General features: G+C 37.1%; 1 protein-coding gene across 1 annotated transcript in view; it reads right to left on the reverse strand.

The window, feature by feature from the left end:
- The window catches only part of LAMA2 (laminin subunit alpha 2), a 382,277-nt gene that overhangs the window by 50,789 nt on the left and 316,019 nt on the right, over positions 1 to 15,469 (reverse strand). Inside the window, exons 41-45 of the mRNA XM_050893952.1 lie at positions 15,125 to 15,227; positions 6,490 to 6,606; positions 2,924 to 3,106; positions 1,285 to 1,290; positions 40 to 194 (exon numbers count right to left, since the gene is read on the reverse strand). Coding sequence (XP_050749909.1) covers positions 40 to 194; positions 1,285 to 1,290; positions 2,924 to 3,106; positions 6,490 to 6,606; positions 15,125 to 15,227 — 564 coding nt within the window. The remainder of the gene's footprint in view (positions 1 to 39; positions 195 to 1,284; positions 1,291 to 2,923; positions 3,107 to 6,489; positions 6,607 to 15,124; positions 15,228 to 15,469) is intronic.

Genomic DNA, 15,469 nt, shown 5'->3' on the forward strand with positions numbered 1-15,469 from the left:
AATACTCAAAAGGTCATCTTACTGGGAAAGAGGGCTTACCGAATTGGCTTGCTTCCGAGCTTGGTTTATCAGCTCTTTTATCTGAGAAATATTTTTCCCTAAGTTATCCTGAAGTTCTTTGATTGGCTTGATTTTATCTAGCAGGCGATCTGCTTCCTTTTCTAGGGTTTTAATACTGGAATCTGCATCAGCAACTTCATAAGAAAGAACAAGGCAGAGTTTTAGAGAATAGCGTCAGAGAGTAATTATACATTGCAATAATAAAATCCAAGAAAATTCTGCATACGCAATACTCAGGCGATTGTATATGCTACTATGAGGTACACTCAGACCAGGAAGCTACTCAAACAGAATAAGATAATTTAAGAATATTTAGAATCACGTTAAAGTAGCAATAGTAGCAAACGCAGGTGTTAAAGCAAGATTTTGAAGCAGTAACTATGCTTCAGGTCAGGATGATGCTAATGGAAAACATATCCTGTAGCAAAATACACTTATGAATGAAAAATTTACTTTCGTTTTTTTTAAACTCCAATTTTGAAGAAAAATGCTAGATTAATGAAAACTGGTTAGTTTCCATTAGTAATTTCTGAAACAGGATTAGAATTAACTTGAAGTTAATTCCTGAATTAACTATAATGGCCATAACTAGAAAAAGGCTTTATTCTGGTCACAAGTTTAAAATTCTGTATGTGTACTGAAAGCAGATTAAAAAACAGTGGCAGTAAATGGCAAATATTTTCTTTTTTTCAGGTGAACTTAATAATTCCACAAGGATATTTTTTCTCTCCTTTTTTTTAAACTTCAGATTACTTTTTTGCCTCTCAACATACAACCAGTGAACAATGCCCTCTCTTTGACAATTCATCAGCAGATCTAAGGATTGCAACACTTGGCTAGCATGAGGGAATGGGTTTGTGTGGATGACACTGAAAGGGACAAACCTGCATTTACCAGAAGAATGTACATTGAACAATAATAATAACAATAATAACAATAATAATAATAATAATAATGCTTAGATAAAGCATGAAAGTCTGCATATCTAGTTTTTGAATAGTCACCCAGACACTGATACCAAACCTTCAGGATGCTTCTTAAGGTTTCACATAAGTGAAACTAGTTACCGAGTCACTTTATTTCAGAGCCTTCAAAAAGTAACTATTTAACTATTTAAATGAATGTAAAATGTAGAGCACCATGCAGAAGCTTTGGTGGTAAGCAGTGAATCATCGTTTACTGGAAAAGGCACAATAAAAGCAGCAAGAAAGAAAATGTACGTACTGATTTCTGTAGGCAAGATATGGAGACAAAGAAAAGAGAAAAAACAGAAGATAACATAAGAAAATGTTTTGAAGATCTAAACAGAAATGTAAAATAAATTAAGGGACAGGATTAGTCTAGAAAAAATTTATTACCTTTTATATATTGCACATCTACATAATGAGAATTCAGGGCCTGAATTTTGACATACAAGAGAGGCTATGTCTACTTTTGCATGTAGTCGTGAGTGCCAACATACTCACTATATACATTTGGAGTGGTTTACTCTGCATTTACTTTAATCTCATTCTGTAATCTGAGTATCCATTAGCAGTTGGAGAGTGGTAAAAGTGTACTTCTGGAGAACATCTTACAGTTAAGCTTTATCTGACATGAAAGAGTTTGCAAGTGTTAAGGCCACTCCTCAATGTGACCGAAATAATGGTGACTGGGGACAATCAAGAGATTCACTTTGAAATTATCGCTCCTAATCTCAACTAAAATGCTAATGTACACACAGTTTGAGAATACGTGGGCTGGGACAGATAGCCTAGTCTAGATCCAGCAGTGCCAAGAAATTACTGCTTTGAGGACATTTCTGTTTACCACTACCCTGCCAGAGGTCATTACCTCACAGATCTGCTTGTTCCATAACCTGCCATAATCTAACCACGCTGTTTCAATCAATAACTACTTTTCATATTGTCTAAAGTAGTATGGATCAGTCTGCCTGATGGAGATTATACCTGGGGCTCACACATGTATCTCAGTTGATGAGGGATCAGGAACTTGCACTAGGCAGGCAGTGACTAACAGCCGTTGGGATTAACCTCTTTCCCTGGTACAGCTACAATTTGAAGAGGATATTTGTCCATAGAATGAGAAAGACAACCTCCTAAACTGGATGTTTTTAGGTGCCCAGCTTCATCAAGCTGACAACAATCTGGGGAGCCCAGGTTAGCTGAGAAATTAGCCTTCAGTAATTTTGTAAAGACACTCTGGTTTTGTGGTCAGCCCGGGCTGTATACTCCTATATGATATGTTCTAGTAATCTACCATAAAATGTGTTGTAATTTAGAATTCAATTTTATCCATCATAACCAAAGTGAAAATGCTAAAGCAATTGTCACATTTGATAACAGAATTCACTGTAAAAAAAACCCCAAAAACCAGCATACAAAAAAACATTCCCAGAATCTCCTTTTTCTCTTTCCTCTTAAGTGTCTTCAGTGTTCTACCAAAAATAGTAACGTATATGAAAGAAGTCATACATTTCTCCCAGAACTGATTATCTGACTGACTGAAGACAGGGTTAGTGCGTGGAATTTTGCTTGAATCCAGGGGTGAACTGCCAGTCAGAATCTTTGATTATTCACCTCCTAAATACTTTAAAAAGTAGTCTGCGGAACAAATCTATCCACTACATGTTCATCCTGCTGACGTTAGCTGTTTTCCCAACTACTAGCAGCAGTCCTTAAAATTTAAAATTGTTTTTATATATCAAGTCCAGAAAATAGAAGTGATAGATTCCTTTTATCCTAGCATACTGTAGTAACGCTATGTGAGTGAAATTCTGGAGTGTCTCTGTTTCATTTTGAGATGTGAAATGAAAACCACAAACTGAAAAAACCACCACCAAACAACCCAAAAAAGATCTTACTGTTCTTGACAGGATCCTTCACAACAGCATTTGTTTTCGCCACGTCATCTGTAAGTTTACTGTAGTTGTGTCTCAAGCCCAGGAGATTCTGGTTGAGGTCTTTAATCTGGGCCAGGACGTCATTTGCAGTATCGTTGGCTTGTCTTGCTTTGTCTTTGGCTGCCTGTACCTTTATAGCTGTATCTGTAGGTAGAAAAGGATAATGAAATGATTGCCTAGAGTACAGAAGTTTCCTTCACACATCTTAAGAAAAAAGTTGGGTCAAAATTCTACCATCTTAAATTGTGTTGTGTAGTTCTTTAAGAGCTCCTGCTTCACATGTAGTAAGACATTACTAGTTGTAAGTGTGGATTGCAGAATCTGGCCCTTTATGTCTTTTTTGAGACATCAAACACACCTGAAGAGGAGAAATGCTCCAGCCCCATTTGTATGTAAAGGACAAATAATTTTTTTAGGTAAATTCTTGTGCAATTTTTTTGTTGCTGTTGACTCACTGGTTAACCTCTGATCAAGTGTCAGATATAATATTTGATACTTATAATAGAAAGAGGACTTTCAATGTTCTGATGTACAGAGTACAGAAATCTAACTCCATGTGTTTCAGCTGAAATTGTGACAAATAATCTTGTGAATCAGGAGACCAAGGGTCCATTGACTGAGTTAGTCACATATATCCATAGACATCCTTGGTGACCTTGAGCAAAACAATTAGTCTAATGCTGCCCCGCCTCTCTGCTTGCAAAATGGAAATGAATGTTCTATCTTTGGGGTGAAAACATTCAAGTCTGGAATGTTTTTGATTCTGCTATTGATAAATGATAAAACAGACAGCTAGGTATTCAAGTAGGTATTTCTTCAAATCCTGTGTTAGTAAATTGGATTGCTTTAAAACTTATCTTGCAGCTCAGATGCTGTTGCCACGGTGGGATTACATCACATGATGAGCCAGCAGCACAGGTTGTGCTGGGCTAGGGAGCTGCCAAATTCTCTGAATTCCCACAGATGGGAGGAAGCGAGCAAGCAAAAATGTTGCGGTGGACACTCCAGCTTGCAAGGGAACCCATGTGAACTCCCACTCCACCACCACACCACAGTGGAGTCGTGGGACCCGCAGGAACCTGCTTTGCCACCTGCTTCCTGTGAAACTGTTCTTGGAGTTGCTTTCCCCTTGTGTTCTCCAAGGTATCGTCATGTCCCTCAGTCATATGAGAATTCTGGAATGCAGCTCAGAAGTTTGGGCATCTCTGAAACAACCATGTAGAGATAGTGCCACTTGTCATACTGACTGGGACTTCCTGTGGTAGTCCCTGAAGTTAACAGACTGCATTGCAGTAGTGGGGAAGGCACAGGAGGTTGTGATTTCTTTCAATTTCTGACTAAGAGATAGTTGATAAGAGTTAGTTTATACCAACATTTGCTTGAAGCAGATTGCACATTCCTGATTCTATGACTGTGTGAAGACATGGGAAACACGGACATTTTCTCCAGTTCAAGGGATCAACAGCATAGGTTTCCAAACGGTCTCCTAGGCAGGTCCTTCTCCTTCTGTGGAACATCTGCTGCAATCAAGCCTGTGGCCTGGGGAGCATGTGATGCTTCCTAAGGCCATAGAGAATTGGTGGGTTTGTCCTGCACACTAGAGAGTTACATGACCCTTTTTACTTTCTTGCATAAAGAAATATTATACTTGTGCTCCAAACAACTCCACCCTTACTTCTGAAGTTTTGGCTCTGAAAAGCCCCCAAAATACAATAGCACCTTGAAATACAACTGAACCTTTAATAAACCATTATCATCATCAGTACTGACAAGTGAAAGAACAGAGAGCTCTGATTGCCTTTTTTCACTTCCTTTTTTCGTCATATCTAAGTATCTCTTTTTGAGGCCATTATTAGAGGTCATGCACCTTTCTGGCGGAGTAAAAGTTGGAGTTACTGTGTTACTTCCCTTTGTTGTTCACACAAATTATATTTATTTTCAGCAACACTTTAAATTATGCCATCCCTGCACATGTGGGTCCTTGTCCTAAGGTGATCTACCCATCTATCCTATTTTGAATCTTTCTGCTTTTATTTGGCTATTAGTATAGCATGGACACAAGAATTATTAGTTTAAGCTGCTCTCTGCTTTCTCGAATCCTTGAAGAACAAGATATATGATGGGGTCATTTCCTCCCCCATCCTCATTCGTTATTTCCCTGTTGGACAACTAATTTACTGCATTTTCTTATCCATGCCATTTATTTGCTCTGAATTTCATTCTTAATACACATCCGCCTGTTTTTATGAGTGTCCTTGTCCCAAGAGCAAGCACCCTGTAACTCTAATCTGACAAGAGTTTATTACATTGCTAATGGTTGCATATTTCATATTTCTTTTACTTGTTTCATATTTAGTATTCTGTGTCCTAAGGTCAACTGGCCTTGGAGGTCCATTTTGTTTGACTGAGACATCTATCTGTGCACAAGAAGAGAAACAGTCATGTCAATACCTGTGGCCAAAACCCGGGAAGTGGCATAAGATGAGCATGACATATTAAAATAAATTTTTGTGAACGCCTGATTTCAAGGATCACTAAATCTAAACCAAAACTTTTCAGTTATCTGCAATCTTACAGCAACAAAAATGTGCAAGATGAATAGTAAATTGTTTTTCATGCCAAGTTTTTACTTGCAGTCTGAACCTTCCAGACCATCACAAATCAGACAGAATATGGATTTTCTTTAGAGACTTTTCTTAAGGCATATCTTCAGTTTATAAAGTGCTTCTTGGAGAGAAAAGTCGTAGCAGATTACATTGATAAAAAACTTTTTATTTTCTAAAACAAACATTCAGTTTATCACTGTCCATTATAATGAAACTACGTTGTAGCTCCCTGTCTCACTATCACAACACAAAGTAGCTAGCATCCCAGGGCTTTGGGATTTTAATGAGTAGTACAGATTTTTTTAAAATTTTTTTTGGCTATATAGAATTACGAATGTGCATAGCACTTCAGAGTTCATTGAGGAAAGCTTGGTCCAGTTCTAAGCAATTCACAGTCTGAAAAAGATACACAACACCAAAAACAGCGAATGGAAATGATACTGCAGCATAAATCAATGAGGGTGTGGTAGAAAAGTAACACAAACCCCAGCAAATTTCATCCTTCTTTTTCTGTAAAGTCAGTAAGTCTTTATTCTTCTTGGGTTAAATTATACTGGTTAAATTATAATGGTTCATTAAACAGTAGTTTCATAAAAAGACTTTTCACGCTTAAAGAAAAGACTATTTGTCTCAGATTGTATTATAATTCCTGATGTCATAATTCTTTTCTTTCTGAAACCTTTTGCAAACTGCAGAAGCATGGTACCTTTTACCATGCCAAAATACAAACTGATACCATGTAACTGTTTTCAGTTCAGTTCTCTCTCTCACATTGCTCATCTTTGTCTTATTACAGCGGCCAACGGTCAAAGTGGACACAGCGTGAACACAGGCAAAGATTAATTAGACAGATGTTAAGTGATGGAAAATGAAATAAAAGAGCAGGTATTAGTCAAGTGTTGCAGAACTTTTCCAGCTTACCATTAGGAATGGCTGACAGTTTTCCTAAGGTTTCATTCAAAGCTCTCAGGAGAATGGAATTCTTCTCATCAGCATCTTTCAGCCTGTTCTGCATGCTGTCCAGGTTATCCCCCTTTTCTAGAAAAAGTGCACATAGTACAGAAGCTTAACTCTTTGTTTCCACTATCCTTTATTTGCACATAATTTAAAATGCATAATAATGAGCCAGCCATTTATCATTAAGATATTATATTGTGTAAATAAGGAAGTCCAGTAAAACTGATTCAAGGGTTCACTGATCATCTTCTGTTTCTTTAAGTTCCCTACTTCCATGGTATCTAAATGCTTGAGTTCCTGGTACCGTTGTATATTTATCAAGGATTTTCCTAAGGTGTACAGAGGAAAGAAAAAAATTACAATCACAGATGGTATGATTGATACAAATTCACACAATGACCCACTGATAGATTCAACAAGTGTGATGTTTAGTCATAGCTTTGATTTCTAGATTAAGCTACTACTGAAATTTTCTTCTTAAGGTAGCTGTCTGGGTTGAGTGAGTTGAACATAGTGTGAAAGAGGCAAGATCGATTAGGTCAGCTTACTGTTGCAATTAGACTGGCCAGAGCCCAGTTCTCTTGGATTTTCTCAAAGATAACCAATGTTGACATAACATCTGAGGAAAACACATGAGATCACCCTAGCACTGATCATCAGTATGAGAATACACTAAAAACAGGTTATTATGAAACAACCATACTAAATTTTTGAGGAAAAAGCCCGTCTAGTAAATAAAACTCAAAGCTAAGAATTCGTGCAAATCGAAGAACTAGTACAAATCAAAGGCACAGATGTGTCATATTCAGTACATTACAGATGAAACTGGTGTTATCCTTTACAGGTAAGTTCCTATTCTTTAGCAGTTGCTTTGAATAAAAATTATGGAGTTTTTTGGAACAGTATCCAGCACAGCAATAATTTTCAAGCTCTCAAAAGTGAGATTCCAGCTAAGCTTTATGGCTATTTAAACAGATATTATTTCAAAATGTAGAAGTAAAGTTTGGCACAGAAAATGGTAGTTAATGATTAAACTACTATCTTAGGGGGCATTTTTCATAATTTCTTCGTATCAATACAGAGCTCTTTGGAGTTCGTATCAATATGGAACAGACAGCTGGTAAATTCTTACCTTAAAGGCACTCCCTACAGGGAAACTAATTCAACATCACTGTGCTTGAGCACAGGAAGAGGAGAATAATTTGTAGAAAAGGAGTTCAGGATACAAAGTATGATTGTGACCTTCAGATATGTGACAGGTTATTGAAAATAAACACCTAGCTTCTGAGTACTTATCCAAGTAGATACTGGGATAGGAAACCGTACTCGAGGTGAAGTTTCCCAGTGAATTAGTCACATGCTTCTCAAAACCAAAAAGCGTCTCTTTTTATTAAGGGACAATAATTAGATGTATCATTGGTACTCCAGCATCTCCAACAGCACCAGGGCTGTAACCCTTTTGTGAGAGAATAAACAGAATAATAGATTAAAACGAGGGATTGTGGTTCACGTTCCACAAATTCTAAAAAAGTAAGGTTTCTTAGAACTAGATGTGCAAGAAGCAAATTGTAAAGAGAAAGATCAAACAATATGTGTAATACCTACAAGAAATCATTAACTAATTTTTCCAAGACTATAGCAAGGCTGAAATAGCAGATGGAATTTAAATGAGAATCATACTTTTGTTGTTAGACCCTTTGAAATGTCATTCAGGAAGAAATCTGTTTGCTTTATTCAAATTAGAGCAACACACAGGACTGCAGGAGTGCCTGGAGGTAAGCCTTCATTCCTGCAAAATGTCCTGCAGAGGAACAGGACATTTGTGTGAACTGTAAGAGGCACAGTTAACACTAGAATAAAGTTGGGAAGACTCATATAAATTATAAGATCACTCTTCTCCTCAAAAACACCTTTATTTTTAAATGACAGGTTTTGTCTCCACTGCTGAATGAGGCTACAGGTGATGTGATGTTGTTAAACCAGGATGAACTCATGAGATTCTGGTCTTAAATGCTCTGAGACTTTATCTGAGTTCATTTCTTCTTAAGTAATAATACCGCCAATACTGTTTTAATTTCCTCCATTTAATTCTGAAATTACAGTCTGCCTGATATTTCCTTAGTGTCTCTGGTGCCTTTTGGGATGTTAGTGTTTATAAAGTGTGTTAATATTTCTGAGATATTTGATTCATTTCCGGTGGCGGTGTACTAACTTTGTTGCATATTCTTAAATTATCTCTTTTTCTCCTCTTTACTCTGCCAGATCCAACATTATGCTAATTATCCCCCAGTTATATTTCTGAAGAATCATGTTTCCAGACTTCTGTTTTCAGCTTTGTAACCATAGCAGCAAACTGATTTTTATGGATTTTAATAAGGGAAATTTCCCTAGAACTCCTGAAATTGAATACTGAGACTCCCCCTGTTTAGTACTTTTTCTTTCAATTCCTCAAACATATTTTGACTGTTTTTTTAAAAATTACAATAATAAGTCCATAAATAAGTGCCCCGAGGGATACTCTTACACAAAGAGATGTGAGGAGATACTAAGGCCTGTGTCAGCTTTTCAAGAAAATTGTTCATTTTGCACAGTGATATTAACATGAAGTTCTATTTTGAAGTAACTTCCCATACTGTAATCCAGATGGCCTCTTCACTAAGCACTGAGCTAATTTTGCATATGAATCATGAACTGCACTGACTTCACGTCAGCTCTTCCCCATTCTTTAATTATTAGCATTTATGAAAAATGCTGGAGCTATGATTTGAAGGCCTGAGATCCTCCAGTTAATCACAGAGGCTAGACAAAATACAGGCAGCTACAATCTAAGTTTTTCCAAACTATATAGCTTATCTGACTTGGAAGAGGTTAGTGGGTCTTCACTGAAAGATGCCAGGCACTGTCGATTGACATTAAAGTGTAGGTTGAGGAGTATCCTGAGAAATTTATCTCAATCCTGTTTCCACTTGATTAGCTCTGCACAGAGATGGCACAAGATGCCAATCAATGCACTCTTTATTGTTCAAATCAACAAAACATATCAAAAAAAAAAAAAAAAAAATACTATTCTCAACAAAAAAAAACGTATATTCAAAACACAGCATTACAGAATAAAGCATCATCCCTTTTTCCTCTGAGTGAATACATTGAAGTGAGTTAAATGGAAAAATAATCCCTGCACTCATATATTTCACCTTAAGATGAACTTAAGAACTTAGTTATGAAGTTCTCAGTGATCTATTTTTAAAGAGACAAATTTTTACAAGTCTCTACAGATCACATACATAGGTGGCACTGGTTAATTACTGATGATGTGCCACCATTGCAATGCTAGTGGAAACAAATGTCTTCTGATAGCATGACCAAATGCAGTTTTCCATGCGAAACTGTCCAAGAAGATATCATAAGGCTATGCTACCCAATGCATGTATCCCAAAATCAGAATAAAGGTGGAAATCTATCAAGGAGCAACATATGCAGCTCTTTTTATCGACTGGATACTGCACAAAGGAACTGGCAGTTACACACATCCCTTTCTGTTATCTTTGTTTTGCTTCTTCCAAATAGCATTCTTGTTCCCCACAGTCTCATCCTATAACGAGGAAGATGGGTCACAAGCTAAATTTTTTTCCCCTAAAACAAGCAAGACTTAGAAACTGGCATTAGGAACAAACAGGGGAAAGAGACGTAACTAGAAAATGCAGCTAATGATGGTTAACTTTTAAAGACTACTTTCAGCACTGACTGCAGTTTTTGTATGAATATTATGTTGGTCATCAAACTAATGCAATAATTTGGTGAATGCAATATGCCAGGTCAGCAAAAATAGAAAGCAGAGGAGAACACACAAACAAGGGATTTAGCTGTGCCTATCAGCTGGAAAATGTTTTAGCTAAAAATATTCACGTGTTATCAGACAAGACAAGTCCCCCTCAAGTTGTCAATTCTTAAGCAAAAGAAATGACATGAGCTGAATTTCAGTAGCCACCTGACAGCAGTCTCCAGCTGAAGAGGAGTTTATACATCTTATTTTCGCTTTTCATTGATCAGTTTTGACAAAGTCTGTATATAGTCTCAAATCTGCACTGGGGCAAGTATATTTTTAAAACAGTAAATTCAAAATTATAAGGAAGAAAAATTGCTCCTGGCAAACTGAAGATCCCTCAAGGCACAGAGAGAATGAAGCTGGCAGGCAGCAGCATTCACTCATTTGTAGCCAAAATTTCAAAACTCCTTCTTAGCCAGAGCACTACATACAGATTTTGCTTCTCCCACCAGGGTTATTCCTTCTAACTCCTAGACCCACAGAGAGAGAAATGACTAAATCTCCATTTTAATAGCTTCTGTCAGAAGCTTTGCGTTGTAAGGACTGTTTCAGCAGTTTTTGGTGGCAATATAAAACATTTCCATGATTAACAGCCGTTTTATAACTCGGGTAATTGGCCACAAATCAGGGGAATGTCATAATGTAGCAAGAAAACACTCCCACCTCCATCACAGCCCAGCCTGCATTTTTGGAGTGTATATTAGTTGAGTGGCTTACGGGTCTTCATTACTTTAACTAATGTACTACCTGTAGTACAGACAGAGAAATTTTAAACTAATGATTACTTCTGTCTACCAGATCTTTATAGAATGCCCATTATCCATCCTACACTTCCAGTCGAGTCTCTGAACAGGGTGGCTTTATAAGAATCGTAAGAAAATACCTATTAGTTTGCCACTCAGCTCTCACTTTCTATTGTGGAAACATCAAGGCATCCAGAAGGGACTACGTTCCTAATACTAATAACATCACCACTTTGGAGCAAAAGCAAGGTGGGGGAAAAAAGAAAACTAAAAAATGTGTCATTGCATTTTATTCTTATGCATCTGCATTCTGGGCACAACACTAACTGATCTCTGTGGGTCAAGCTGTGGAGCATGGCCATGTGTTATTAGATGCAAAAAGACATACTGTGAAAAGTTCAGAGTGTTTGTCTATATAAAGCACTTCAAATCTAAGACATATCAGAGAGCATTAGGAAAGCTCCATCTCATTACCCTTTAGTATGGGGCAAGAACATAGACAAAAATCTAATACATGCATTTTAAGCACTGCTCCCTGCTTGCATTAGGATTGCTTTATGAATCTTTAGACTGTTTAGACCTTTCCTTCTGAATTATGAAACTTATCAACTTAAATTCTCACTGGCGTAAAATGGGAGAATAACATACTTTTTTCAAAAATCTCTGAAGTAATGTCTTATTGAGGTTGTAATACATCTTTTCTCAGGGTTAAATTGGACAGTCTTGTGGGCACATGGAATTCACATATATCCAAGTACAGACACTATTTTATTTTGTCCTTGAAAACAGGGCACTGTGGTATGTGGAACACATGAGTACTCCATTATAACTGCCTAGGGAGCACAGAAAGCTACGGACTCCACTCTGTGGCATCTAGTCTGCTCAGAGGAACGCTGCAGCAGGGAAGAGGCAGCGCTGCCGTTTTAGTGTTTCCTGTACACTAGCCATGGCAAACTGCAGCAGTTTGCATTCCAGAAAAGGGCACTAACAGCATCCCTATTCATTCTACTTCAGCCATGCTACTTAAATTGCACACTGGCCTCGCTGCATAGTTTTGTGATTTTCTGTAACATATTTACTGAAACATGCCCCTCCAGCCTTAAATGTGTACTGAATCTGGCAGTAGAGAGTCACAATAAAGAACACCTTAAATATACATCCAAGATTTACTAGTAACCGCAGACACTTTTTTTTCCTCAGAGCTGCTACAAGAAAATAATAATGTTTTTAACTTTCAAACAGTGTATGACAGTGAAATGTAATTAATGACCTTATGAAACATTTTGCTTTATGACCTTATTAAACATTATGTTTACTTGTTAACTAGTTCTGCCGCTGGAAATCCTAGAGCTGCCAAAACTAAATGAAAGTGTAGTAATAGCCAAAAGATGACTCTAAGTTGTATGGATCTCATCCTTCATGCTGTATGCTTTTCGTAATGCATCTCCCAGGAGGCCAACAAAAAATTTGTATGTTAAAACCTGAAAGACTGGGCTCTATTATAAAAATCTGTCTTGTTTCTAATAAAAAGTATTTTAACTACTCTAGAATGACAGGGAAGCTTCAGGCATCATCTCTGTGACAAGCAGTTTAAATCTCAACCTCGAATATTTACTGTGTGTGATTTTTCTAGTTCTGATGCATGAAACAAAAAAAACCCCAGCTTGACTTTCAGATCCTATGACGAGCAAAAATATATCATAGCTGTTTTTCTCTCCTTGTCTTTATTTCTTCCAAGTCCTAAATCTGTTTTCTCACATAGGTTTTCAAGTGCTATGCTTTTCCCATCCTTGTGGTTAATTCCAGGTTAACCCTGTTATAACTTCAGCCAATTGAATCAGATTAAACTATAATGTATGTAGTATGAAAGAATTTTTCAAAAACTACAGTGACTGGACACAAGCTTCTCAAAATACATACAACAAAACTTCAAATTACAAAAGGGAGGGGATTACAGTGCACTAATTTGAAATAAACCACAAAGTTATCAACTTGAACTTATTCTGTTTAGACTAATCAAAATATTACTTAGTATTTGGATGAAAGACTGTCAAAATAGTTGTATGGCGGACTCAGTTAATTGATCCTCTGAGACTTTACTATACCAGTGGCACAAACACTGTATGCTCCTAAGTTGCTTTGTTGTATGTAAAAACAAAGCAATTAAAGCAGTAATGTTTAACATTTTTCACAAAGGCAGATGTGTGAAACTCAGTGTTGGCCTACTTGAAAGTGGATAATTGTATCAGGCTTATTTCCCCTCAGGTTTAGTCAAAATGAATTATTTTTTCAATTCCTTTCTAAGACTGCTGAGGAGAAAGAAGTGTTGAGTACTGTTAAACAGATGCTTCATTAGTGCTGCAATAAGTATTTTCTTGGAGGACCTATAAAACAATCTGTCTGGATAAAGACGCAAGAAATAAACTGCTTTTGGTTGCAATGATCAGAAGATCATTGAATCATAGGCTCAGAACAGATGTTTGCCCAAAGATCATTTTTCTCCGTCTGACCACCAGTCATTCGTTGCTGATGTTTGTCTTAGCTGTTTTCAAAGATTTTCAAAGGTTGAATCTCTCTAATCTCCTCAGTAATCAATTCCAGTACTTCTGTATTTTAATTACAAGGAAGATTTTCCTAATATGTGATCTGTATCAGTGCATTTGAGATACGTTAGTCCCAACTTCTTTGGAGAAACCTTGACATAACTGAAGAATATTAAGTCCCTACTCAATTGTCTCTTTTTCAGTCTACAAATTTAAATTATTTCATCTTTCTCTGCATCTCTCCTCTGCTAGATCTCTAATTAGTCTTCATGATGTCTTCAGGACTCTGCAAACCACCTCAGCCCTCATGAAGTTCAGTGCCCAGGACTGTAGCCAGTAACTTAGCTAAAGCACTAGGAACCCTGAACAGAGTGGAAGGATTGTTTCATGTGTTTTGGAAAGCCATGCTCCTAGTCATGCATTCCTCTGTGACATCTGCCTTTTCCACCTCTACCCACCACATGATCCATGCTTCTCTTTAGTCTCATTCTAGAGAAGTGCTACCCAGACAATTGCTCCTCATCCTGCATTTCTGCAGCTGATTATTCACGTGTGCATGAAACGCCTCATATGTGTCCATACTGACTACAGTCCTACCTTTTCACACTATGGCATTCACCAATAATACTCTCATTTATTGATGAGAGAATATTAAGGACATTATAAGCACAGTCTGACCTGAATTACTAGCTTTTACATCTCACCAAACAGCATAGTTCAAAATCTTTTCTTTTTTTTCCCCCCAGTGGAAAATATGGAATAGAAATTAAAGATGTTTAAACAAAATGTTGTATTTTTCACTGGGAAACCAAAGTATTTGGTTTGGAATCTACAAACTTTATGATTTGAGCTGCATTTAGACATGTATTTATGCTTTAGGAACAACGAAATATTTTGTGTGTGTGTGTGAAAATAATAATTTTTCTCTAGAGACATGTTTTTAGTTTCTTTTTTTTAAGAAAACGCTTAGCAATGCCCTCCCATTACTCTCTGTTTGGCAAATATCCTCTTTCTGCCTCCCCATGCTTCCCTTTTCTGACACAATCCCATAAGCATCCTGAGGAGATGTGGTATCTCTGACTGGCATTGCAAACCCTGCTTCTGTATTGACAAGAATGAAAATTTAATGCCGGGCTGGTTTGTGCACTAATTTTCTGCTAGAGCATTTAGTATATCAGAACCAGTATTTCCATCCCCCTCTCCTCCTCGCTTACTCTTGCCCTTACTGTTGTTAACAAGAGAAGACCAAGGCATGGAGACCTCCTCAGCCTTCCTGTCCAAGAAACGGACAGAGGGGACAAGCATCCCTGCATAATGCCTGGACCCAAAACAGAAGACTCTTTTTCATTGATACATTGTTCAATTTCAAATCAGACAATGAATTATACTTTTTTCCTACTGATATGGCTTCTTCATACTGGAAGCATAGCAGTCTCACAATGTTTTTCTTTTATTTAATGGGCCCGAATGCCATATATTGCACATACCTTTAACATCATTTTCTAACATCTTGGCTTCATTAAGGACCCTGAAGCTTTTCTGAAGAGAGCTCCTGGCGCCATCCTTCAGTGATCCTTGAGGACCAGACGTCTGTAGACAAACAAGCAGTGTCATACATACAGGGAAGTCTGAAGTCATAAAAGATATATGAAGATGATCTAAGTAAACAGTCATCTAAATTTTAATTGAATGTCAGTGTGCTCTGAATTATATCCCATTGCTGTTATATTGGTCTACAAGAGACAAAAAAAAAAAAAAAAATTCTCTAATTAATTTCCTTTTGTTTTTACGGGAAGCCAGATCTCCTTTGGAATACCAGTGATGACTTTAAT

Source organism: Gymnogyps californianus, chromosome 3, assembly GCF_018139145.2.
Source record: "Gymnogyps californianus isolate 813 chromosome 3, ASM1813914v2, whole genome shotgun sequence".
NCBI lineage: Eukaryota > Metazoa > Chordata > Aves > Accipitriformes > Cathartidae > Gymnogyps > Gymnogyps californianus.